At 48.5% G+C, this 27,281-nt stretch overlaps 3 protein-coding genes across 8 annotated transcripts in view; 2 read left to right on the top strand and 1 right to left on the bottom strand.

Moving 5' to 3' along the window:
- The window catches only part of SEC13 (SEC13 homolog, nuclear pore and COPII coat complex component), a 19,413-nt gene extending 17,162 nt beyond the window's left edge, over positions 1-2,251 (top strand). For all 3 annotated transcript variants that reach the window (XM_003927061.4, XM_074404791.1, XM_074404792.1), the window contains exon 9: positions 1,801-2,251. In XM_003927061.4, coding sequence (XP_003927110.1) covers positions 1,801-1,914 — 114 coding nt within the window. In that variant the 3' untranslated portion in view covers positions 1,915-2,251. The remainder of the gene's footprint in view (positions 1-1,800) is intronic.
- The window catches only part of TATDN2 (TatD DNase domain containing 2), a 53,268-nt gene continuing 26,703 nt past the window's right edge, over positions 717-27,281 (bottom strand). Inside the window, exons 5-9 of one of the 3 annotated variants that reach the window (XR_012518884.1) lie at positions 25,148-25,275; positions 22,836-23,019; positions 22,253-22,431; positions 13,438-22,114; positions 717-8,506 (exon numbers count right to left, since the gene is read on the bottom strand). Coding sequence is in view for 1 of the 3 variants with exons in the window: in XM_039478587.2 (XP_039334521.1) it covers positions 22,291-22,431; positions 22,836-23,019; positions 25,148-25,275 (453 nt within the window). In the remaining 2 variants the exon portion in view is untranslated. Of the gene's footprint in view, positions 22,115-22,252; positions 22,432-22,555; positions 22,653-22,835; positions 23,020-25,147; positions 25,276-27,281 lie in introns of those variants that run through there. The other 2 variants (XM_039478587.2, XR_005581915.2) reach the window with 2 other exon arrangements.
- On the top strand, positions 10,434-15,152 carry GHRL (ghrelin and obestatin prepropeptide). 2 transcript variants are annotated; one of them, XM_039478585.2, is made up of 4 exons: positions 10,434-10,541; positions 10,743-10,859; positions 14,131-14,239; positions 15,074-15,152. In XM_039478585.2, exons 1-4 carry the CDS (start codon positions 10,434-10,436, stop codon positions 15,091-15,093), a joined length of 354 nt encoding a protein of 117 aa, XP_039334519.2. In that variant the 3' UTR covers positions 15,094-15,152. The 2 variants fall into 2 exon arrangements, with proteins under 2 accessions (XP_039334519.2, XP_074260894.1); XM_074404793.1 differs by lacking the exon at positions 15,074-15,152 and having other exon boundaries at positions 14,131-14,310.

Genomic DNA, 27,281 nt, shown 5'->3' on the forward strand with positions numbered 1-27,281 from the left:
CCATGCTGTATGCAGCGTATGTCAGAATTCCTTCCTTTGTAAAGCTAGATAGTGTTGCATTGTATGGACAACCACACCCTGTTTCTACACTCATTCCTCCAATAGGTGCCTGGGCTGCTGCCACCTCTTAGCTATTGTGAATAGTGCAGCTCTCTGAGAGCCTCTGCAGGCAGCTTTTCTGGCCGAAGGTCCCTTTGATCTACAGTAGTCCCAGAAAGATCTAGCAGCCCTCCTCTCAAAGCCATATTTCTAGGGAGTATCAGAGTCAGGACTAGAACCCAGGTTTGATGGCACTCAAGACAGACCAAGGGTCCCAGATTGCCTGGAGCAGGCCCACAGTGATTTTTAAAGGCTGTAACCAAGTGCCAGGCTGTACCTTGCAATGTTTGGGGTCCCCATCACTATGCATTTAGGCTTTTTGCTTTTTCCTTCTTTATAAGCTCATTTCCTTTTGCTGTCTCCATAGCACCCTCAGCTAAAGGACTTAGTATGTTTTCAGTCTCAGTATTCTGGAGTGTGTTTAGTGAATAAAGTTTGTCCCTAAAGCAGGAGTTATTAAAAATTTTTGGGGAGACAATTTTGCTCTTGTCCAGGCTGGAGTGCAATGCCATGATCTTGGCTCACTGCAACCTTTGCCTCCTGGGTACCTAGGATTACAGGTGCCCACCACCACACCTGGTTAATCTTTTATATATATGTGTGTGGGGGTGTATGTGTATACACATATATATATATATATTTTTTTTTTTTTTAGTAGAGATGAGGTTTCACCATGTTGGCCAGGCTGGTCTCGAACTCCTGACCTTCAGGTGATCCACCTGCCTCGGCCTCCAAAAGGGCTGGGTTTATAGGCATGAGCCACTACAACTGGACAAAATCATTTTCATTTTTAATCATACTACTAATATATGTACATAGCTTTAGATTTTTGATTCTGGTTTTTGAGACAGAGTTTCGCTTTGTCAGGCTGAAGGGCAGTGGTGCAATCCCGGCTCACTGCAACCTCTGCCTACTGGGTTCAAGCAGTTTTCCTGCCTCGGCCTCCCCAGTAGCTGGGATTTCAGGTGCCCACCACCACACCTGGCTATTTTTTTTTTTTTTTTTTTTTTTTTTGTATTTTTAATAGTGATGGGGGTTTCGCCATGTCGGCCATGCTAGTCTCGAACTCCTGACCTCAGGTGATCCACCCATCTCACCCTCCCAGTACAGGCGTGAGCTACCACACCTGGCCTAGATAGATTTTTTTTTTTTTTAATGCAGCCTCCTTTCACTCTCCAGGGGCAAACCTTTTCAGTTCTTAGCTATTTCTTATATAGTTTACTTCAGTGTAGAAAACACACTGATCTATCACCTTCCTCTACCACTGGTTTTCAAACTGCAGTGTTGTTAAACCTGTTAAAATAGATTGCCAGCCCCACCCCCAGAGCTGCTTAATCAGTTGTTCTAGGACCCAAGAATCTGCAGTTGTAGGCAAGGTGACCAATCTGGGGACCACACTTTGCAAACCCTCCTCCCTGCCACCCCATATCGTCTCACTGTAGCTCTGGCAGTTTAGTGAAAATAGCATCCTGTGTTGACATCATCCACAGCTGCTGCTATTGTTACTCCTTTCTGTGAGTTTTTCTTCCTTCTCATTTTGGTGGGATTTCAGTAGAGGAGGGACGTGCTCTGTTCACCCACAAGCCTCTGGGCAGTGGTTCTTGATGGGGATGAGGCTCTCATTTAGGGGACCCAGTGCAAAGGGGACAGCAGAGGGAGGGGCACAGACCCGTGACAGTCTGCTTGTGCCCTGACTTGCAGGTGACCCTGTGGAAGGAGTCGGTTGATGGGCAGTGGGTGTGCATCAGTGATGTCAACAAGGGCCAGGGCTCCATGTCAGCGTCAGTCACAGAGGGCCAGCAGAACGAGCAGTGACAAGACAGGTAGGGCCTGGCTTCCCACCCGCCAGCTCCAGGACTGCCCCTTCCTGGGCCAACTGACCAAACAATTGGGAAAAGCCCCCAACTCCAACAGGATCATTTTCCCAGGAGTTACAGATGCAGCCACAGATTGATCATCTGCCTTAACATGATCAGAGATTCAGAGATGCTTTGTAATCTACCATCCAGCTGAAAGCACTCATGAAGAAACTACAAATGATGTTCAAATCTATTTTAAACTCTTTTGGGCCATTTTTATGTACGTTTGGGTTCAGGCATTATTTGGGGGGTTTTGTTTCCAAAGTAACTAAGTAAAGTCATATTGCTTCTAATTCCTGCTGCGTTCTCCTAAGCACCCCTCACCCCACCCGCTCAGCTTGACTCATAGGTCAACGTTCACAAAGGCCATGGCTGTGATGGCCTGGCTCCACCCCACAAAGGTGCCTTGTCACTGTGTGAGCATCTCTTTGATTCAGTTTATACTGAAAGCACCATACAGAGCACTGGACTCCTCAGCCTTTGGTGACAAGGATTGTAGCCCTGGATCTGCTGCTTACCCTCTCCCTACATAACCTCTTCTGTGCAATGGGACTAATACAGTCTGCTCTACAGAATGGCTAAAAGACTCAAATGAGCTAGCACATCTGGTGACCGACAAAATGCCATGCAGATGCAAGGTGATATGTACCGAACACCAACAGGTAAGAGGCTGAGCCTGGAAAGTGGGCACAATTCATTCAGTTTACTGACCCTGTCAGGGAAAGGAGGCCCCCATGAGGGGAGACCTAACTAACCCTAAACCAGGTACCACCTCTCAGCAGAGGCCCTGTGACCCTGACAGTCACTATAGCCATCACTCACTGAGCCTGCTGTGAGCCAGACACTACACTGGATCTTTCACACATTCACTAATTCAACACAAGAACCCTGCAAGGGTGTCCCCAAGTTCACTGATGAGGAAGCTCTCGGAAGGCAGAAGCCCCGTCCAGGACCGTGCACTGCCAAGCAGTAAAGCCAGGGTCTGGGCGTGGCCCATCTCAGGAGTTACTCCCCACTGTAGCATCAGGGTGTGAGTTGGGGGGCTCTTCAGCTATAATCCAAGGATGCTTCTCATACCAAACACTTGTAAAAACAGACCTAGATGAAAGGTCAGGCCTCTCACCTCAGGACCCCCAGTCTGCCTATTTGTCCTTCCCTCCTTTTTCAACAGCAAAACCTTTTTTAAAAAAAATAAATCTTTGATCATACTGTGTAACATGGAAAAAAGTGAAACTGCTTTGGTTAAAGGTGAGGACAGAGAGGCCATGGCCCAGCCCAGTCATCTTCCCAAGTCACTCCACAAAACCCAAGCCTTCTGAGACCAACATAAAAACAGCTCCTTCCTTCCATTCACATGCACTTCTCGGTGTAGAGTTCCACACTGAATTGTTAGCCACATCCCTGTCTGCCTCCTGATATGTCCTGCACTCCTCGAGCCTGGGCTTGGGCTTCCTATAGTGCCAGCTGCTGTCGCCAAGTAAATAACTGAGAAGGAACTAGTCCCGAGTCACTCTGGGTTGGTGGTAGGTTAATGGGTTCCTGGCCATGTGCTCTATTTGTAATATACCACCAAGGATCAGTTAAGATAATTCAGGGTTAAATAAAGTTGCCACCATAACAGTTGTTTCCGCTTAGAGTGCCAACACATTAACCTGTTCCTGGGGTAAGAGGAGACCCCAAAATTTGTTACCACAAAATAGGCTAGTCAAATAGAAATACTATCTGTGAAACTCACAGTATGGTTGCCAAGCCCAAATGAAATAAAAGGGAAACATAAAAGGCATAGAGTTCTGGTTAGAGCCAGAGACGCTAGCAGCCATGTGGTTCTTAATCCTTTTGCAAAAACAAACCAACTAGGACAGCAAAAGAAACCCACAGACCCTAGAACATGGAGTAGGACCAAAGTCTTCACCAAAATCTTCAGAGACACAGTACCTCTGTGAGAGCAGCAGGGCAAAGAAAATGGGAGTTTTTATGGTGCTATACGCCAGAGACCCCAAAAATTGCCATCAAATACTCATCCATTCTGAGTAGAAAACTCAGGAAGCCAATGTGAGAGCAACTCTCAAAACTAGAAGATTCACAGGCTTCCATCTACAAGTGAGCTCAGAAACACTAAGGGGAGACTTTCCAATTCTGCATATAAATGATTAATAGTTATAAGAATTACCAGTGCGTAGTGCTCCCCTCCCTGTGAGGGGGTGGGGAGGTGGGAAGAGATAGCATGGGGAGAAATGACAGATACAGGTGAGGGGAAGGAAGGCAGCAAACCACACTGCCATGTGTGTACCTATGCAACAATCTTGCATGTTCCTCACATGTACCCCAAAACCTAAAATGCAATGAAAAAAAAAAAAAAAAGAATTACCAGGCCGGGCATGATGGCTCACAACTGTAATCCCAGCATTTCAAAAGGCCAAAAAGGATGGATGGTTTGAGCCCAGGAATTCAAGACTAGCCTGGCCAACACGGCAAAACCCCATCTCTACTAAAAATATAAAAATTAGCCAGGTGCAGCGGTGCGTATCTGTAGTTCCAGCTACTCAGGAGGCTGAGTAGCAAGAATCACTTGATCCCAGAAGGTGGAGGCTGCAGTAAGCCATGATTGCATCACTGCAATCCAGCCTGGGCAACAGAGTGAGACTCTGTCACACACAAAAAATATCAATTCCCTACCCGGGTGCAGTAACCAGCACCTTGGGAGGTTGAGGAAGGAGGATCTCCAGAGCCCAGGAGTTTGAGATCAGCCTGGGCTATATAGCAAGACTCTGTCTCTTCAAAACTAATAATTAGTAAGAATTTCTCTCACACTATAAACAACTAGGAAATCATGAAAAATACATGAAACAACTGCTTTCAGCCATAGGACAACAGGTAGTGTTTGGGAAAAGGGAAACAAGTTAGGTAAGTACCACAAATGCCCCAGATTACTACCCAGAAGCAGTTTCTGGGCCAAAAGGTAAAGAGAGACTCCAGTGTCTAGTCTCCGGGAGTCGAAGAGGTAGAAGTCAGAGTTCAGGAAGACCAAGGCAGCCTGGGCACAGTGGCTCATACCTGTAATCCCAGCACTTTGGGAGGCCAGGGTGGGTGGATCACCTGAGGTCAGGAGTTCAAGACCAGCCTGGCCAACATGGTGAAACCCCCATCTGTACTAAAAATATAAAAATTAGCTGGGTGTGGTGGCTCATGCCTATAGTCCCAGCTACTCGGGAGGCTGAGGCAAGAGAACTGCTTGAACCCGGGAGGTAGAGGTTGCAATGAGCTGAGATCATGCCACTGCCCTCCAGCCTGGGCAACAGAGTAAAACTTCATCTCAAACAAAACAAAACAGTATAGTACAGCTAATGCTGATGGTGAAGACAAAATGATACCATTAAAAACCCTCGAAAAGTGGTCATGACGAGAGAAAAAAGGAAGAACAGATGGGACAGTGGAAAAACTAGTGACTTACAAATAGTCTGGAGATTAACAATAATGTGCCAACACTGGTGTTTTGATTTCGATAAATGTACTGTGGTTATATAAGGTATTCACATTAGTAGAAACAATTAGGATATTCAGAGAGAAAGACTGCATCTTCCATGTTTAAATTTTCTGCTGGAAGCAGGCATTATAATCAAAATTTACCTGGGATACTTGGTAATTTATAATCAAAACTACCTGGGATACCTGAAACAGATGATGGGCCCCCCACACCAGAGCTACTGGATCAGAATCCAAGGATGGAGTCTTACAAATGTGCATAAAACTTACGAAGCTTTCCTCATTAATCCAGCACAACCCAACACAGGTCTTCTGGAAGTTGAGATTAGATGGCCCTCCAGGCCACAGTCCACCCTGAGGTCCTATGGCTCTTAGCAGTCCATACACTAAAAGGCTGGACAATCAGCAATGCTGAGAGAACAGCTTCAGTACAGCGGTGGCGATGAGAGGCAAGTTCGAGTTTTGAGGGGCCGGGACAGAGTAAAGAAGGGGACACGAGGAAAGGGAAAGGAAATGGAGACGTAACATGAGGGGAGGGTGAGATCGGTGCAAAAGAAGCTTTTTCAGGATTGGGGACCTGGGTGTATTTTAAGACAGAAAGCAGAAGCCACTGGAAGGGAACACACTGAAGACACAAGAGAGGCAAAGTGTTAGAGCTGTGGCCCCAAGATGGCTGGAGGCTAGGGAAGCCCCAGTGGCGAAGAGGAGGGATGAGAGAGCATGGCTGAGGTTAGGGAGGATTTCAGAGTGACAGCCACCTATCTAGAATCAGCCACATGTGGCCGCCGAGCATTTGAAACATGGCAAGTCCAAAGTGAAATGCACTATAAGAATACACACCGGATTTCAAAGACTACACATCGGTAATTCCAGCACTTTGGGAGGCCAAGGCAGGAGGATCACTTAAGCCAGGAGATCAAGACTAGCCTGGGCAACATGGCAAGACCCTGTCGCTATAAAAAATACAAAAATTAACTGAGTGTGATGGCGTGTACCTGTAGTCCCAGCTACTTGGGAGGCTGAGGTGGAAGGATCATCTGAGTCCAGGGAGGTTGAGGCTGCAGTGAGCCATAATAGTGCCACTGCACTCCAGCATGGGTGACACAGCAAAATCCTGTCTCAAAAAAAAAAATGCATATTTAGACATATGCTGTTACACACTTAACAGACTACAGTATGGTATAAGCACAAGTCTTATATTCACTGGGAAAGCAACAAAATTCATGCGACTCATTTCATTACAGTCTGGAACCAAAGCTGCAATGCCTCCGAGGTAGGCCTGCATATATCTTTTTTATTTTATTTTATTTTATTTTATTTTATTTTATTTTATTTTTTTGAGACGGAGTTTCGCTCGTTACCCAGGCTGGAGTGCAATGGCGCGATCTCAGCTCACCGCAACCTCCGCCTCCTGGGTTCAGGCAATTCTCCTGCCTCAGCCTCCTGAGTAGCTGGGATTACAGGCTTGAGCCACCGCACCCGGCCAGCCTGCATGTATCTATTGGAAAATGTGAATCTAGAAATTATGGAAGCTACAACTAGGACAAAAAGAAATCCCACCAAATGGCCCTATCTCAAAGAATAAAATCTCTTTCTAGAACCTCAGAATCAGCCTCTTTCAGACTGAAGTTTAGCCAAATCCATGAAAAAAGTGCTTGCTAAACCAACTAATTATCAGTACAAATAAAATTATAATGAAAAGTATATGAAGATAATTTGTCCTCAGATGCTCTTTACATATAGCAATTAATTCACAAATGATGAGTCACTCACGTGCCTTCATGAAGGCAGGCCCTCAAGAGACCCGCAAAGGGGAGGAAAGCTACCGCCTGGAGGGAACCTGCTTCCTGAGCCCCCACCAAGGTCCGAAAAGATCGTGGCTTCGTCCTCACCCTCAACAAGTTGCCAAACTGGGCTTGGTTATTATTCACACTTGGAAAGCATGAGGCTAGTCAGCCAGTCCCCACCAGGTCACTCAGGCTTCCAAGTTCCTCGTGATTCAGATTTGCTGTGTCCTCTGCCTGCATCTCTCCTCCGTTCCACAACCGAGGACGGCGAGGTAGCTTCCGGGTGCCTTGTCCACCATGGTTCTTCCATCCATCAGCTCTTCCTTCCTCGATTCTGTGGTATGTGGCTAGTGGAGTTTCCACTCCCAGGGGACATCTGCCTCTTCAGTTCCCCAAAGATAACACAGCTCGAAGTGGGTGTTTACTCGCTGGTGGTCTTATCTAAGATCAACACTGGCAGCTCTGCCTGGAGAAGCCTCTGGGGTCCAGGTAAACAGAGGCTTCATGTCTCAGGAGGTGCCTGGTCACCATAGTTAGGGTTTTTCTGTTTGGGGATTTTTTTTTTTTTTTTTTTTTTGCTGGGGTAGTTGGTGGCTCTGAAAAAGCTGCTCAAGTCTTCTCTGAGGACTACAGACCCCTCCACCCTCTCCACCTTCAGCCTCTCTGGGCTCCAGGGCCAAAAGAGGTCTACACTGAGGTGGTAGACAGGTCTGTGAAGGCCTCCTGGTGACATACTCACATGTTGCTGGGACTAAAGACGGGATTTTAGCCACCACAGTGGGCCAGTGGGGAGAGGTTTACCAATAGGAGGTACTTTGTCCACCACGTCCCACTTAAGGATTCAGTCCAACCTGGCCTGTGCTTCTGCTGTCCCAAGAGACTAGAAAGCTCCCATCCACCCTGAGGTTGATCTTTTAGGTCAGAGTAGGCGGTCATTTGGCAATCAGCTGCTCTACTGCCTCACTGGATATCCTCACTGGACATCCTGCCCCAATTCTATCCTGTTCAGCGCAGACTGATTTTCCTGGAACACCATGTTCATTAGGGAGCCAGATGGCATATCAGAAAGAGCACTTACTAGGACCAAGAGACTCAGGTGGGAGCCCCAGCACTGCCCCTGATAGCTGTATGGCTTTGGGCAAAGTGCAACCCTCTTGGCGCTCAGTTTTTATTCCAGTGAAATAAAGGATTCAGCCTCCCAGGGCTTGAAAGTCTTTCCAGCTCTTTCATTCTACAGTCTGTCTCTCTTCTGCTCAAGGATCTTCAGTGGCTTCCCTCCTGCAAATAAAGCCCAAACTTCTTGGTCTAGCAGCTCCCAAGGCACCTTCTAACATTTTTGTTAAGACCTCATCACCACCCTCCTCCAAGCCACCCAGCTTTCTCCTTGCTGCCCTGACATACTCTACCCACGCCTTCACTTCCCCTCCATTTGCTGAGAAGCCCTCCCTTCAAAGCACTTCCCCAAGTTCACCACAGGCCTCTTTCCTGGAGCCTCTGCTAACATCACTATCACAAGCCCCAGCCTCAGGTTAGCTCCTCTCCTGAACTGCTAGAACTTCTCTGCAGACAACTCACTGGCCCTTAGGGGTTCCTGCCTGGGCACTCAGCTGGATAAAGCACTCCAGAAAGGAAGGAATTCCTGGGGCCAAGGGAAATGAGGCAGTGGCCTTGACCTATACTGGCAAGTCCTGTGGGCCTGGTATGAAACCATTGTCAACTGCAGGCTGTTTTATAGGTTAGAAGCCACTTTCTACCATTGCCTCAGTTCACCCTCAAAGACTCTGGGTAAGGGGAATCATCCGTGGTCTGCCTAAGGCCAGTCAATGAGGGAGGAGGTGTGCCCATGGTAAGCGCAGATCTTCCACCTCCAGGTCCAACGTGTTTCCGTCTCAGAACAGGCTAAACTAGAGACTGAAACTGCTGGGGGAAGGCAAGGCAAGCTGCCATGTGTAAAAACACCAAGCCAAGCAGTCATCTCAGAGCACCTGGCAGAAATGACTGAAGCATAGCCACTGGATGAGGTTATCCCCACACCAGCTTGCTCCAGAGGATGGTCAGGAGCATTCTGCTCACCCGGGAGGTGGGACTTTCCTCCTCAGGAAGGTGCAAGATCACCAGCCTGGCTCCCCACAGGCTCCCGGGGCTCACAGAGGCCAGAGCAGCATCAGCACAGAGGAAACAACAGGGAGCCAGACTGGGGAGGTTTCGGAGCTCTCCTAGTGACGACAGCCTCATTTTACCCAGGGAGAAAGGGCGAGTATGCTAAGGTCACACAGCAACAAAGCTGCACCCAGACCCCAGAGTCCCTCTCCTCCCTCCCTCCCCTCCATCAGGGCCATACCCACTTGGGGCACCCCGCCACCCTGTGTTCCAGGGACAGCTGGAGCACATGCTTCACCTCTCACCAACCCAGCAATCCCGCAGGGCATCTGACCTCCACTGTTGACTTCTACCCAGAGGACACGAACATTTTTAGTTCCCAAGGAATGTACATCAGCCCCACAGAAGCTAGGCCACCTCTGAGATGGGGTTGCTGGTTTAAAACAAACACCAGCCTTCCTATATAAGGACCCAACAGCCACCAGGCACCACCTCCACCAGGAATCGCAGGTAGGTTCTCTCTCTACTCTGTGTGTGCGTGTTTGCGGATGAGTTTATCATCCGTGACTGCTGCCCGTTCGTTTAACTTCTCGCGGATGAGTTTATCATCCGTGACTGCTGCCCGTTCATTTAACTTCTCTGAGCCTCACGAGCTCCGTCTAAAGACAGGAGATGTTGGACAATCTGAGTCTGGCTGGCTGCTCAGAGACAAAGCTTGGCTTAGGAGCTGCCTCTAACCCCCACCCACGTCCCCTGGGGCCCTTTCTGGTTCAACTTCCTCACTCATACAGACTTGCAAGCTCCTCATAGCCTGGGATGAAAGGCACTGGGGAGGAGGGCCTTTCAGCCCCTATCAAGTCCTGCTGCCAGACGTTCTGCTCTGAACAGCCTTAGAGAAGAGAACACACATCCTTCCATTCTCTTCTACCTTGGGAGGTGGAGAAGGGTCCTCTCTACACAGCAGTCAGGACCCCAGATGGTAAAGCTCCTCACCCCATCTGCCGGGCTCCTACCTGAGCAAGCTCAGAGGCACATGAAAAGGGGAGGTAGCTGGCTGAAGACCCTCTCTCCCCCAGGCCCACCTGTCTGCAACCCAGCCGAGGCCATGCCCTCCCCAAAGACCATCTGCAGCCTCCTGCTCCTGTGCGTGCTCTGGCTGGACTTGGCCATGGGAGGCTCCAGCTTCCTGAGCCCTGAACACCAGAGAATCCAGGTGAGACCTCCCCACAAAGCCCCACTTGCTGACTAGCTATCTTGTTCCAGCCCTGCCACTTAGCAACCAGCTCTGTGACCCAGGGCACAATCTCTGGGCTTCAGCCTTTTCCCAGAGCACAGAGGACTCTGGGTCTGACCACACTGTTTCTGGAAGGACATGAGGGCTTAGGGTCCTAAAGAGACCATTTCCCCCTTCCAGCAGAGAAAGGAGTCCAAGAAGCCACCAGCCAAGCTGCAGCCCCGAGCTCTGGAAAGCTGGCTCCACCCGGAAGATGGAGGCCAGGCAGAAGGGGCAGAGGATGAACTGGAAATCCAGGTTGATACCCCTGTAGTTTTATGCTTCTTTCGCAGTAAGGGGGCTGGGGTCAGGGGAAAGGGAGGGCAGGGAGAGGTGGCAGTGAACAGGGTCCATCTACAAGCTCGCCAAGACTATAAAATGGTACCACAGGAGCTGAGCTCTGCCCTGGGTTCTATGAGGTCTTTGCCTATTAAGAGAAAAAGACCTGGGAGAAGTAACTTTGCTACAACAGAATAGGGATGGAAGAAGCCCGGGCAGAGGAGAAAGGGTGCCAGAGCCTCCAGGTGACTCAAACGGGACAGAAAATACAGTGCACAGAGACAGAGACATGTACAAATAAACGGCAGGCCCAGACTGAAGATGTTTCTCTGCACAAAACCGTTTTACTCAGGGGCTTCTAGGGCCTGAACTGGGGGCTGGAATGCTTCGAAACAGCATGGAAGAGCCGGCACCAGCCTGGGCTTCGGCACTCACTCACCTCACCTGGAGGAAAGGAGCGGGCAGACCTGGCCGAGTTTTGCTCTGACAAATCCTGCGTGGGGCAAGGAGAAAGTTCAGAGACAACCCAAGAGCAGAGAGGAGGGAATAAAGGGATTTTATGGGGTTGACTATGCAACCTTCCTGTGGCTGTGGTTCAGGGAATGGTTTCTTCTAAGCGTTTGGTTGGTGACACCATTTTGCAGCTAAAGCAGGATTCTCCCAGCGTAGCACTTAATAATGGCAGTTATTAGAACTGAGCCCGAGTATACCAACTTTCTCTCTAACTGCCTCACTCCTGCTACGCTCCATCTGCTCCTTACAATGCCCTGTGAGGTAATCAGGGCTGGCATTATTCCTACTTCAGAGCCGAGGGCAGTTCAGAGGTGAACTCACTTGCCCAAGGTACCACAGCAGCATGTGGTAGAGACACAACACAAGGTCAGGGCTGACTCTGGTCCCCGAGCCCTCTTCCCCCTCACTGGTCTGGTGAACAGAGAGAGCGCACAGTGGCCCAAGGGAGGCCTCTTCTTCAGGAGGAGTGAAACGTGCCCACCTTGGCCTCTGCCTGCCTGTTCGCCAGACTCTTGTCCAACTGAGGAAGAAAGCCATCTAGAAGCTCCCCCAGCTCCTGCCCACTCTTGTTCTCACCAGCACCCAGCGGTGTTCAGACCCTTCCTCCACACCATGGGACCCACTAGATTCCCCTTTTAAAGAGCTGCATATCCTTATGCTAAAACCAGGACATTATGCTGCTAAGAGAAGCCAGCTCCACACATGGTCATCCCTGCCAGAGGAGTTGCACATTAGCCCATATGAGGAAGAGGTCCTGGTGGCTGATGACGAAAAGAGGGGCTGGTACAGCAGGAAGTCTGCAGTTCCAGTGAAAGCCAACCTCGGAGCATGTGACCCACACTGCCTAGGCTGGAACCAGAAGTCAAACGCCTGGGAGGTGTTGGAGCTGCCAGAAGAGGGGCGGCTACAGAGCCCTGGAGCACCCCACTACCAAAAGCCCTCATATCCTAGGGTCCCACCCACCTCTGTCATCTCAGGCCCTTCTACCTCCCTGCAAACGTTTTCCTCCCAACATCAAGTTTCAGAGTGGAAGACTCTGGGAGACCAAGCCCCGCTCCCATTGAACAGATGAGCCACTGAGGCCAAGAAGGAAGCCAGACCCCACCAGCCAGCACTACGCCACCTCTCGCTTGCCTGCACTACAGCGCCAGGTTTAGGCCAGCCCAGCAGTTTCCCAGACCAGTGCATTTCCCAAGATGTCGGCCAGGTGATCAGCCACCCCGCATTCACCTCAGACATGGAAGAAAAATGAGTATTTACTGGAAGGAATGGAAGGCCCCAACTTTCCTCTAAAAAAAAAAGGGGGGGTGGGGGCAAGCACAGTGGCTCACACCTGTAATCCCAGCACTTTGGGAGGCAAAGGCAGGTGGATAGCTTAAGGTCAGGAGTTCAAGACCAGCCTGGCCAACATGGTCAAATCCTGTCTCTACTACAAATAAAAAAATCAGCGGGGCATGGTGGTACATGCCTATAATCCCAGCTACTCGGGAGGCTGAGGCAGGAGAACCACTTGAACCTGGGAGGCAGAGGTTGTAGTGAGCCGAAATTGTGCCACTGCACTCCAGCCTGGGCAACAAAGCAAGACTTTGTCTCAAAAAATAACAATCAGTCATGTCATTCCCCACTGGGTCCACCTTCACAGTGGAGTTAAGGGGAGGGAATAGATTCTGAAAAGGGAACACGTAGCTATTGGTTGTTTAATAGCTTCTCTGTGCCTGTGTCCTCACCTGTAAAACGGGCACAGTGGTAGCTCCTGCCCCGCAGGGAGGCACTGAGGACGCCCAGCCTGACGCAGAGGAAGGGCAATGGGACTAAAGCGGTTTTCAGGGCTGGGTGGGTTTAAAAGTCCTGCATTCTAGTCCTTGGCCTCCAACTCCTCAGGCTTCTGTGAGGACCAAATGACCCAGCACTAAGATCCTTCACTGACTCAGACAAGTCAGTGCCCAACACGGCCAGGCACCAAGGTAGCCACTGGCAAACAGACGATCTCTGCTCTCGAGGAAAGTTTGCCATGTTATCTGCAGAAGAGCTCCTTCCCACTTACCCAAAGCGTTGAGCTCCAATAAATCATCTCAGGAATGCCTGAAAAACCGGAGATGGGGCGCTCTCCCTGCAGAGGAGAAGAAATGGAGGCACAGAAAGGAGGACTTGGCTCAGAGCCTCTTTCTAGGAAAACATCAGCTTCCTTTTGATTTTCCAGGCATCGAGGAAAGGGCTATGCATATGAGAGGAAAAAATACCTAAGGAGGGAGAAAAGGGAGAAGAAAAAACCAAGAGAGAACAGAGAAAGAAGTGGGGGCAGGGAAGGAATAGAGAGCCAGCAGGCCAGCGATGTGAATCCCAGGCAGACCCCTGCCACTCAGAGCCACCCCTGCCAGGGCTTGAAATGCTGCCACTGGTGACTCAACCTTTTGCCTTCAAAACTGCAAGGGAATAAAACACTCATACTAGGGGACACCGTAACTTTTACCAGCAACCCCCTTAGAGGCTAAGGCTGGGAGACATGGTGAGACTGCAAGGTAAGTGTCTGACAGACGCTGAGTGGGAAGGTGAGCTGTGGCCCTGACAAAGGCCCAGAGAACCTGGCTGAGGTGTCACTCAGCAATCCCTGCTGGGGCCCAAAGAGCATTCTCCCTCCCAACTTCTGAGAAGAGGGCAGAGAGCCCAGAGCCCGCTGCAGGATGCGGATGAGCATGACCTCTGACATTTCCTGGGTCCTTCTTGCCCTGCCTCCTAGTTCAACGCACCCTTTGATGTTGGAATCAAGCTGTCAGGGGTTCAGTACCAGCAGCACAGCCAGGCCTTGGGGAAGTTTCTTCAGGACATCCTCTGGGAAGAGGCCAAAGGTGAGTACTTCCTGGGCTGGGGTTTGCTCAGTTTCCTTGCAGCCCAACATGGGAGTTCACTCTGTTGGTGACGAGAATTTTCCCCAACCTCTGCCTCTCAAAAAGAACTTCTAATTTATCTTTCTCAAAGACCTGCAGGAGAATGGTTGGGCTAGTATTTGTGAGTAACTCAGAAGGGAGTTCATCATAGTCTTTGTGTTCAAAGAATGTTCTAAGAACTAATACATTAACTAGCTTTGGGGCCTCAGTTGAATCTCAGCTTCCTTAACCATAAAGTGGAGCTCTTTTACCTATTGAGAGTCTACAATATTACTATTGTAATAGTTTACCTATTGTGAGAGTCTACAAATTACTTGCGTGTTACACCATTTGCATTGCGCAACTTTACTCCACTACCAAAAGGAATTAGTGCCAAAATAGCACTTGGAATAGGCTCTACAGCCTGTTAAGCAGTTCCCTCCTGAGTTAAACAAAGGGTTTGCTTTGAATCCCCTCATTTTTAAAAAGGGGGGGGGGGGTAGGAGGAAGCCCAACCTATTGAGATGGCAGAAATGCTTGCACATCTGCGAAGCACCGTCCTCACCAAGGCGGTGACCCCTCACCCCTGGGGAACAGCAGGGGTAGCATTCACCCCACTGTGTGTACAAGGAAACCAAGACTCAGAGCTTTGAGGTGACTGGTCCAGGATACAACAGTCCACACTTGACTGCTTCCCCACAACCCTCCCCATCACAACATCCCACCTCCAATGTCACCACCGTGGAAGGAAAGCCCTCTGTGATGGCACTGGCAGGACGTGCACCCAGAATCCTGACTCAACCTCTTGCTTTCCAGAGGCCCCAGCTGACAAGTGATCGCCCACAAGCCTCACTTACCTCTCTCTTCCTCCCAAACTTAGAAGCGCTCATCTGGCTTTTTCGCTCGCTTCGGCAGCAACTCCCACAACTGTTGTATGAGCTCAGGAGGTGAATAAATGTTCAAACTGCATGCTGATGTTCCAAATGGGAATTTATTTCAAAGATGAAAAGTTAACATTTTACTTAAAAAAAAGTCAAAGTTTAAATTTAAAACATTCTTAGTCAATGGTTGGTGGGAAGGGAATAAAAGGACAAGAAGGCTAGTGTGCGTGCTTAGAAAACAAGAACTCACTCAAGCAGAGAAGCTACTGCATGCACGCGTTGTGTGGAATTAATACTGGGTTTTTGTTTTTGTTTCTTTATGTGACAGAGTCTTGCTCTGTCTCCCAGGCTGGAGTGCAGTGGTGTGATCTTGGCTCACTGCAACCTCCACCTCCCAGAGTGAAGCAATTCTCCTGCCTCAGCCTCCTGAGCAGCTAAGACTAAAAGCACACACCACCACACCCAGCTTTTTTTTTCTATTTTTAGTAAAGACAGGGTTTCACCATATTGGCCAGGGTGGTCTCCAACTCCTGACCTCCTGATCCACCCACCTTGGCCTCCCAAAGTGCTGGGATTACAGGCGTGAGCCACCGTGCCCAGCTACGACTGGGTTTCTTAGAGGAGGAGAGAAAAGAGGAGAGCAGGAGGAAAAGGGGAAGAGGAGGAGGGAAAAGGGAAGAGGAGGGTGGAGACAGGAGGAGGAGAGAGGGGGAAGAAAAGGAGGGAGGGGGAAGAAGAGGAGGGGGGAAGAGAAGAAGGGAGGGGGAAGAAGAGGAGGGAAAGGGGAAGAGAAGAGGAGGAGTGAGAGGAGAGAGAAGCGGGGACTAAGGGAAAGAGGACAGAGAAGAACAACAAAGACACGGTTCCTTTAAACATCAGGGCTTCCTGAGAGCAAGGCTGCACTGACAGCTTATTAACAACCAGCCAGGGCTATGTGGACAAAGAAACTTCAGGATGACATTATCGGAGCCAAAATCCATTCAAGGTCGGAGAGGAAGAGAGGAATGTCAAAGAGTGAATTTGAAGTTAGACGTAAGTGAGGTGCCCAACCACAGCTCTTGGGCACTGCTAGACAACGCTGAAATAGCTGCATTCTCCTTCCTCCCCCTCTGCTACTGAGAAGGCCTGGCAAAGCAGATGCCTCATGTGGGCAAGGCTGGCTATTGCCATGGTTCCTTCACTGATACTAGGTGGGATCCCCAAACAGTCCCTCAGCTCCAACCTACAGCAGAGATGAGCCTTGACTCTTATGTTCTGCAACTTAATTCCCGTTACCACACCAGTCTTCTCAGGGGAAGGCCACTCAGGCATGCCCATTTTAGCCAAAAAGTGTGGACTGACTTGAGTGCGGGCGATGGATGAGACACATCGCTAAGGGGAGGGAAAGGCGAAGTACAAGGTGGCCCCAAAGAGCACCACTGCCCACTTGCCAAGTCAGCCATCTGAGAACTTGTGGGGAACATGCAGGAACCTTTCTGCAGAGACAGTTGGGGTAATGTCCGCACTCCAGAAAACGCCTACCACAGAAGGTGCCAGGAGCCAAGCGGCTCAAGTAAAATTCTGGCCACCCTGCACTCAGGCACTAACCACTGATCAGGTGCCGCAGACACAGAAAAACCCAACTGCTCTCCCTCACAGAGGAGCTGCAGTCTGTGACCACCACCTTCATCCCGGAACTTCTTAGAAATGCAGAATCTTGGACTGTACCCCAGCCCTAATCTATCAGGATCTACATTTTTACAGGATCCCCAGGCTACTTGGTAAATGACTGATAGAAAATGGCTTAGAAGCCCTTTCTCAGGTGTCACAGCAGACTGCAGGCCACCCACTCACCCCCTACCCCCAGAGAGCCATGCCCCTACCTCCCCAGGTACCTGGCACAATTGGGTACAGAGATCAACACACTTGTCCAGCTCCATCACTTAGTTGGGATACAACCTCGATTATCACTAACTACCCACAGCCCTCTTATCAACAGTTAGAGAAGAGGAGCAAAGGCCCAATATGGCCAAAGTGGTCAGGAGCTGGTTTCTTTTTGAGAAAGCACCCACCACTGCTTGGGCTTGGAGGAAGACAGGTACTGGACACTGGACAAATGCTGGCCACCTGATGCTTCCCCCACCAAAGACAAGAACTTACTTCTCTCTCAAAGGACTCACAAGCATTATTACCCACTTGCCTAGGTCATTCGAAGAGAAACAGATATGCACACCCACTGTGGACTAGGCACTCTCACCTGTGCCAGGCAACAAGGCTTAGTGCAAAGATCTGGACTTTGGTCTCAGACCTGAATTTGGATACCAGCTGTATGATGCAGAATTTCTCAGGCTGCTCACATGTACAGTGCCTACCTTGCTGGGTTACTGCCAAGACTGAATATGAGATCCCACATGAGCCATGCCTGGCACAGGGCCCAGCATGTAGCTAAGCATTCAATTACGACAGCAGCCAGCGCTTACTGCCACACCCATGCTGTGTACCGGGCACCACATTAAATGCTCATGCAGATTAACATAATTTCACTTCATTTTCACAGCAAGCCTACTTATGAGGGAGAAAACTAAAGCTCAGGGAAATTAGGTAACTCTCCTAAAGTCACACAGCAAGCACGGGACCGACTCAAGGCCAGCGCCACAGGGCTAAAGTGCAGCTTTTTCATCCTGCTGCACGGCCTCTCAGCCAGTGCAGCCTCCCTTGCTCTATGGCCTAGGATGAGAGAGGTTTCCATTTTCATTCATTTTCCTTCAGAATACACTGGGTGAACTGGTAGCCGGGTGAGAACAATTTCAAGTCAACAATGGGCAAAAATATAATTTCCAAAGAAAATGGTTAGGGGACACCCTTGAGAAAATGTATTATTTCAAACATGTTCCTGTGTCAGCTTTTTTTTTTTTTTTTTTTTTTTTTTTTGAGACGGAGTTTCGCTCTTGTTGCCCAGGCTGGAGTGCAATGGCGCAATCTCGGCTCACCGCAACCTCCGCCTCCTGGGTTCAGGCAATTCTCCTGTCTCAGCCTCCTGAGTAGCTGGGATTATAGGCACGTGCCACCATGCCCAGCTAATTTTTTGTATTTTTAGTAGAGACGGGGTTTCACCATGTTGACCAGGATGGTCTCGATCTCTCGACCTCGTGATCCACCCGCCTCGGCCTCCCAAAGTGCTGGGATTACAGGCTTGAGCCACCGCACCCGGTCCTGTGTCAGCTTTCTTAAACACCCTCCTTCATGCATCATTTAATGATGCCACAAACTTAAGGGTCTCAGAAGTGGGGTGTATGCACCCCTAGGGTGAGCAAGTTAATTGCTAGAGAAAAAAAATTCTCCTTGTGAAAAAACTTTTACTTTGTATATAATTAGCATAATAGCACATCTACTTAAATTCTTATGCACTTATAGGTGGGTATTCAGAAATTCTCTTAAGACAGTGCACAGAGAAGAGTTGACACACCTCCACTAAGTTACCCACCTCAATCTGAATCTACTTTCAAACATCACCGCCATTTAGGAGGCCGAGGTTGGTAGATCACCTAAGGTGAGGAGTTTGAGGCCAGCCTGGCCAACATGGCAAAACCCCATCTCTACTTTAAAAAAAAAAAAAAAAATTAGCCAGGTGTGCTGCTGGCACCTGTAGTCCCAGGTACTCAGGAGTTTGAGGCATGAGAATCACTTGAACCCAGGAGGCGGAGGTTGCAGTAAGCCGGGATCAGGCGACTGCATTCCAGCCTGGGCGACAAAGCAAAACTCAGTCTCAAAAAAAAGCCCCAAAACAAAAAAAAACTGTCACTGGCAAACAAGCATTTATTAATACAGTGATCCAGAGAGGGATGGCTGACCACTAATCACCATCTTTGACAGTTTGCTTCTTCAATCACTGTACATTCCAGTGGCCATTTGCCCTGATTTTACAAAACTGAATGAAGCAAAATAAAGGTGATGAAAGCAAATGATGAATATCAGTCCCAAACTTCCTACAGAAAGATGGAAGCACCAGAAAAGCCAAGAACAGAGAGTCACAAGGACCATCATTGAGTGGACAAAGTCAACTGCAGATTCAACTGTGAAGGAACTGAGACAAAGTTCAGGACTAGGCTAAAAATACATAATTAATTATTTTATCTAAAAGATAAGGTGGCAACAGAGACTTCAAAGGTGTTTAACATTCTTGGAAGAAGAGCGCCTTCCTTTCTATGCCTAGGTTTACTTTTTGGCCAGTGCACTTGTATTCAAGAATACCTTAGTAAAAAATAGGAGGCTGAGTGCAAGTAATGAAACAGAATTTCCTTCAGAGTTTACCCAGAGGCATCAGGAGTTCACAGTCCAACGCCCACCATCCACCTGATTCAACACCCCCAGGGACTAGATTTTTCTTCTTCCTACAGCTTTGCACTGGAAACAAAAAAAGAAGTCTCTACATAGATTAAAAAGAAGCAGTGCATCCGAGTTCCCAGGCAGTAAAATGAGTTAACACTCTAATGCTGTAGAACTTTAAGATTTCTTTTTAGAAGCAGGGGCAAGGGGAGGGGGGAGGTGGTTGGGGAGACAGAATCTTGCTCTGTCACCCAGGCTGGAGTGCAGTCGTGCCATCCTGGCTCACTGCAACCTCCGCCCACCATGTTCAAGCGATTATCTTGCTTAAGCCTCCCAAGTACCTGGGACTACAGGTGCATGCCACCACGCCTGGCTAATTTTTATATTTTTAGTAGAGATGGGGTTTCACCATGTTGGCAGGCCTGGTCTCAAACTCCTAACCTCAAGTGATCTGCCCGCCTTGCCCTCCTGAAGTGCTGGGATTATTGGAGTGAGCCACCATGCCCAGCCAAACTTTAAGAATTCTTCTATGTAGTTTAATTTTACAGAGAGCCATACGGATACTCAAAGTCTGCGGCTATCTGGATTCTTGGGTTACAAACTGGCCAACAACCAGACTAACCCATTGCATCACTCAGGTAGGTTACACAAACACAGAGAGCCTGTGTTGGCTAGAGGATCCATCACTTTATTTTCAGAAAAAGATGGCCAAAGGGGAAAAAAATACAGAGGCATACCCACGGCACAGTGAAAACAGTCAGTCATCCAAAAAACTGAATCAAACACAATGCCAACCAGCTTTCATGCCCACACAGGCCAGGTTTCACTGTGCAGCAGCACATAAATGATAATCTAAATCCTAAAGAGAAAAGTAGATAGCACCTTGTGCTTTTCCTTGGCAAGTGGACGACGCAGGCTCAGAGACTTCCTTGTCATCGTCGCTTTTCCTCCTCTAAGACAGGGCTAGTTGGTTTCACCCGTAGGCAGTATTGACTTCAGGACTTGTTGTAGAGGAGATGGTTGTGCTGCAGTTCACTTGGTGACAATAAAGCACTTTGATATACTCAGCAGTCCCCCAAATCTTCCAAGCAGGATATCAAGCTCTCCCCTGACTTCCTACATGGGCAAATCTGTAGCACAGACAATGTAACAGCACAACTAATCCATGAAGATGAACACTGAATCAAGGCCAAGTTCCAGACCAGTACTTGTGTACCAGGGGCAAGATGGAAATACCAGATATGAAATATTAAATCCATTCCATTTTAGCTCACAAGGCTCAAATGCACCTTCCAAAAACACCTAGAGCAATTTAGGATTCCGTAAGTGATGTGTTTTACAATTTAAGCCTCCAAGAACATAGACGAGGGACTCTAGGTGACCTAAATACCTCAACTGCAGAAGATCGGGGTGAAGGATCCTTTGAAACAAAGTACAGTCTCCTCTCACTTAACCCTGAACCATTAGAACCTCTAGGGCCTGTAACGAATATATCTTTACAAGGCACCAGCAGGCTGCAGAGCAAAACTCAGAACTTGAGGTGACTCAGTTGCTCAAAAGGTGAAGGAGAGGCTCTCACTTCTAAAACACAGACAGACAGGACAAGGAAAGGCAAAGGCAAGGGGACATCCAGGAGAAGGAGAGGGACTGGTACATTTGTGGACACCAGGCCTGCTTATTGTGGATAGACCATGTAAGACGGCTGAACTGCCCAGCAGAGCTTTCAAGAATTACTTTGATTCACCTCTCAACCTGGGCAGGGCACACAAGGGACTGTTATGCAAGATGAAATGAGGATTGTTTTTGGTCAAATGTTCCAGAGAAGGGGGCAAAAGTGAAGGCTGGGAACCTCTGACACAAAAGACTAGCAGGTAGTTTCTGCTGCAAACTGAACCTTATCAGCTTAACACACCCATACAGCAGGTCTGAAGGCATCAGTGAGTAGGAAGTACCTCCTCTGGGGTCCTCTTCCCCAAGAAGCCCTCTTCCTGGAGTCCCCCAGTCTGTCCTGGATCTCTATCATGAACAATGAGCGCTCCTCTGCACATCTCCATATCTCCATGTTGATGGCAGTGGAACCAATGAGACCAGCAGATGAAGTCCTTCTGCCTGTGCCAACGCTGGAGTTGACACCAGAACAGTGACAGCCAAACTGAAGAGTTATCCAGGGAAGGAAGGAGGAGGACTTCATTGGTTGCAAGAAAATAAACCTCTGAGCTAGGTCTCCAATGAATTTCCCCCAAAAGGTTTCCCACCTGGGAGTCTGTTTTTAGAACTGAGAACCAGGAACTGAGTTACACACCCACATGTGCTTAGACGAGTAGGCAGGTAACTTTATTCACAAACTGCTCAAAAACACAGGCTGCAGAGAACAGGATTTGGACTGGCAAACTCACTGTACCCTCATTTCACACTCTTTCTTCTTTGCTGTCTACCCTGGAGCATTCTGGCTGGGAAGCAAAACCCCAATGCTATTACAGGGAGTCCCCATACCCCTCATTCCACACCCACCCCACCCCACCCACCACCCAGAAGCTGACGCCTTATATAACCCACTTTGAGGAAAATATCCTGTCCTGGTTTTCTGTGTTCCAATCAGCCCTCCAAACACATCCTCAATCTGGAACACAGACTTCAAGCCAGGCTGCGTTCTGTCAGGCTGCTGATTGCCCTGCAGGGTAGAAAAGAAAAGGAGAAAACAAATCAGGCTTAATGCTCACACTATGTTTATACTCTTAACACTAACAAAATGCAGCAAAAGACTGGTTTGGCCTGGTTTTCAAAAAACATAGAATGCGAGTTTTATGACCTTTTCTGGCAGACTCCCGATGACTGTACCATCTCTGCTTAGAGACTGTAGAGGCGACTGGTGTTCTCACGCAAGGCAGCCAAGGTGCGGGAGAGTGGCTGATCTTTGACCCTGGCAATCTCTCGGACCGTATGCAAGGCCAGGCCCGGGTGGGCATACTGACAAAGGCTTTTGGGAACCTGGAAGACATCAAGCAGTCGTAACATCATTGTGCTGTCTGTGCACAGTCATAATCTAGAACTCCCTCCCTGTCCCTTCCCCAGCAAGGACCTCTTTGGGGCTGCCCTGTAGAGACCCCTTTACCTGCAGGTGCAGGGAGAGTCCTAGTCATGGGGGCTCTGGGTGAGCAGGGTCCCACGCTTCCTTGGACTACCCTCTACAGGGTAGGGCTTTGCACTGCCTGGAAGAGAGTGGTTACCCTTCAGCTTCTCAGCCCCCTAGACTTTTGGTTCTGCAAAGCAACAGCAAGGAGGCATCTATACAGTCGAGAATGGGACCAGGAAGTCACTGGGGCTCTGGCCCTGACCACCTTGTAAGGGTGACCACCCACCTCCCCATCCTCTCCCTCCAGTGCCTCCCCTACCTGGCGAGGAAGGAAGTAGGGAGCATCCGTTTCCACGATGATTCTCTCCAGTGGGATCTGCCTCAGGGCTTCCCGGGCCTCCCAGGCGGAAGAGTATGTCAGCACTGCCGTGAAGCCCACAGACATGTTGGGAAAGTACTTCAGCAGGGGCTCGATGACCGGGTAGCTGCCGGTGAAGCAATGCCTGGGGACAGAACTCTGTATCAGGGCTGGCTCAGAGTCCCCTCTGCAGTAGCCCCCAGCTCCCCCTAGACGCCATCACCCCTTTTCAATGATTCCCAGAAATGGAAAGATTGCATCCAAGTGAAGGACTCCACAGTAAGCACAAAGGGCCAGCTCCAACATAGGAAGCCCTGAGACGGCACTTGGTGAGTGATGCTCAGAGACCACCACACACCACACACACTGCAGAGGGCTCTGCAGTCACCTGAAATGACCACCACAGAGAACACACTGGGATAAGAAATGCTTTTAGGGCCGGGTACGGTGGCTCACACCTATAATCCCAGCATTTTGTGAGGCCAAGGTGGGTGGATCACAAGGTCCTAAGTTCAAGACCAGCCTGAACAATACGGTGAAACTCGTCTCTACTAAAAATACAAAAATTAGCTGGGCATGGTGGCAGGCACCTGTAATCCCAGCTACTAGGGAGGCTGAGGCAGAAGAATCACTTGACCCCAGGTGGCAGAGGTTGCAGTGAGCCGAGATCGCGCCACTGCACTCCAGCCTGGGTGATAGAGACTCCATCTCAAAAAAATTAAAATTTTAATTTAAAAAAAAGAAAATGCTTCTAACACTAAAAAGGAGCAAAATCAAAAACTGTGGCCCCTATGATGACAACAGCATATAAAAATTATGCCTATGTAGTCAAATGAACTGAAAGGAAATGTAACAAAATATTGGGAAGTGGAACTACAGGTGAATTTTCTTCTTAATCTGATACAAGCTCATGTTCTTGGTGCCATATATATAGTCACCAATCTGGAAATCCAGGATCTCTTCCTGCAATACTACTCATTAAGTCACCTTAGCCCTGGCCTACCAGCCAGCATTACATTTCCTTCAAAGTTAGCCCAAAATGAAGCAATGAAAAACCAACCGACTCAGAAAAGCCAACTGACTGCCTCATGATTGCTATGTGTACCAGCCAGGGGTCAGAGGCTTCACTGACTCTGCTTAGACACCCAAAAGCCCTGACATCCCCATCCCCCTTTTTCTGCCATCTGACAAGACCCAGTTTCGGTGCTAGAGTCCTCGTTATTCAGCCAACCTCTCTCAACCATCTTTAAGGAGCCAGCTGGGCATCATCTCTTGAGTCTTCTGGCTGGGCTATGATGTCAGGCCCCTGCTCTGGCTCCCGCAGCACCTATGACCACCCAGTTCCGTATATTATGTAGGCAGAAGCCACCAGCCAACCTGTCTAATGACAGCACCTCCAGATGTCACCAGAGGCAAGCCAATGCCCAGTACCTACACACAGAAGGAATTTAGAAGTCCAGATAGTTTACCAAACTGAAGAACCCCTAGATGCCATACTGATAAAACATGACCTTGATTTTCATAGTGGGGAGGAAAGGAGCTTTCAAATTCAAAATAGGGGGAAAAAATGTCCTTTCAAGTACCCTAGGATGCCCTGTGTGCTAAGCCACCAGACCCCAGAGCAGCCTCTTCCAAGATCAGCAGTCCTCACTGCTGAGAACTGAGACTCCATTTCCGCCCATCCCCAGGAAGATGGCACAAAAGACCCCTTGGGCTCACTGGTGATTTGGGGTTATTAGTTGAAACCATATGAAGTTGCTATTTTGTGAGGGAAAAAAAAAAAAAAAGGTCAAATATGAAAAATTTAATATGGTTTAACCAAACCGTCAATTCTTTAGAAAAGATAATGTATAGGCTGGACGTGATGGCTCACACTTGTAATCCCAGCACTTTGGGAGACCGAGGGGGTTGGATCACAAGGTCAGTTCAAGACCAGCCTGGCCAACATGATGAAACCCCGTCTCTACTAAAAATACAAAAATTAGCCAGGCATGGTGGCACGTGCCTGTAATCCCAGCTACTCGGGAGGCTGAGGCAGGAAAATTATTTGAACCCAGGAGGCAGAGGTTGCAGTGAGCTAAAATCGTACCACTGCACTCCAGCCTGGGTGACAAGAGTGAGATTCTGTCTCGAAAAAAAGAAAAAGAAAAGATAGTGTATAATGACAGAATACGATCATCACTCTCCTCATTGGCTTCTCATTTTTCCAACTAATGTCCCAGACAGAGGGAAGTGTGTCTTTCATTTGCCCACTGAAGTTCCAGTCTTCTAACCTATGGATCTTGTAGTCAGGGGGCACAAACTTTTTCATGATGTCTAGCAGATCTTCATCAGCTTCTCGGCAATGAATCACCAAGGGCTTCTTTAGAGACACAGCCAGCTGCAGCTGTCTCTCAAATACCTAGGAGAAAACACAGCAACAACCCCTGCCAGTTAGCAGCATTTCACAAGTTCCATTACCTCTGGAACACCCAGTCCAGCAGGCACCCCAGTGTCTTCAACTCTTTTAACTATATAGTGTAATAATAGCTAACAATTATTGGGCACACTTCGGGTCTATCGTAACCTGCAATCCTCACAACTGCCCTGAGGCAGATGCTGCTGGCCTTGCAACATGCAGTGAGGGCAAGTTAACTTGCAGCCACCAGAATCCAAACTTGAACCCTGGCAGTCCACATAGTAACCACTATATGATGCCAACCTGGGATGGCAGGGTCAGGGCAGGGATCAAGAACATAAAGTACAAAGTTATTATCTCTCACCTCAGTCTCCCCACCTCTACTCTCAAGAGATATCAACTTCCAGACCTCTCCCTATGCAGAGCTGTTGGGGATGGGTGGGGTGGGGATGGTGTTTGTGTGTATCTCCAGCAAGACGCCTGGCTCTCAGAAGGTGCTCAAATATTTGTTAAAGGAACAAATACTACACTTATTTTCTACAAGTTACTTTTTTCTTTTCTTTTTTTTTTTTTTTTTTTGAGACAGAGTCTTGCTCTGTCACTCAGGCTGGAGTGTAGTGGCGCGATCTCAGCTCACTACAGCCTCCATATCCTGGGTTCAAGTTATTCTTCTGCCTTAGCCTCCCAAGTAGCTGGAATTACAGGCACACACCACCTTGCCTGGCTAATTTTTTCTATTTTTTGTAGAGATGGGGTTTTGCCATGTTGGTCAGGCTGGTCTCAAACTCCTGGCCTCGAGTGACCTGCCCACCTCAGCCTCCTGAAATGCTGAGATTACAGGCATGAGCCGCTGTGCCCAGCTAATTTGCTTCCTTTACTCAATCAAAGTTGAATATCCTCGAGGGTCAGTATTTACAGATACACTTTTCTCTTTATAACTAGCCACTTTTACATCTTCATTATTGTTAATTTAAAGGAAAAAAGTAGAGTTAGGACCTATTCTTTCCTCTAATAAAGCCAGGTTTAGAACAAACAAAAGTATTAATTCACCAAGCGCTGTGGGTCATGCCTGAAATCCCAGCACTTTGGGAGGTTGAGCCGGGTTTGAGGTCAGGCATTCAAGACCCTGGCCAACATGGTGAAACCCTATCTCTACTAAAAATACAAAAATTAGCTGGGCGTGGTGGCGCACGCCTACAATCCCAGCTGAGGCAGGAGAATCCCTTGAACCTGGGAGGTGGAGGCTGCAGTGAGCTGAGATCACACCACTGCACTCCAGCCTGGACAGAGCAAGACTCTGTCTCAAAAAAAAAAAGGGATTAATTCATTATAAGCAAATTACCTCACATTAATGTTTCCATGAGTAGTTTTTTCAATTGTGGAACATAATTCGTGTTTACGTTTTTAGCATCGATGAGATACTTTCGGTAATTTGAGTCAGGTGATACACACTTAAGAAAGATATTTACAAGTCTAACACAGATACTGCCTCTTCTCAAAATAGCAACACTAAGGCAGTATCAATTCTGATGTAACTTTTGTTTAATCTGTATTTTCAACTAAAGGAAAATTACCACAGACACCACAACTATAGACTGCTTGGTAGAGGCTTTAAAGGCTGGCCAGTTCCACTATCAATAGTTGGCTGGAGATCCTCCTATCTGCACCTGCTAAGCTGTTCATCTGTCCTCCCCTGACCCCTACACAGGAGGAAGGTTTCAAGAGATTCCAATTCCATCATTTCATTCCTGCCTCTACAGAATTACTCCTCAGAGTAGTGAAACTATGAGAGCTTTAGGATAGAATATTACACAGCTGTTAAACGTTTTTCAAAGTATAGCTGATGAATGGGGAAATTTCACAAGTGGAAAAGACACTTAAAACTCATTTCCCAGGCCGGGCGCAGTGGCTCAAGCCTGTAATCCCAGCACTTTGGGAGGCCGAGGCGGGTGGATCACGAGGTTGAGAGATCGAGACCATCCTGGTCAACATGGTGAAACCCCGTCTCT

This window comes from Saimiri boliviensis, chromosome 8, assembly GCF_048565385.1.
Source record: "Saimiri boliviensis isolate mSaiBol1 chromosome 8, mSaiBol1.pri, whole genome shotgun sequence".
In the NCBI taxonomy this organism is placed as follows: domain Eukaryota; kingdom Metazoa; phylum Chordata; class Mammalia; order Primates; family Cebidae; genus Saimiri; species Saimiri boliviensis.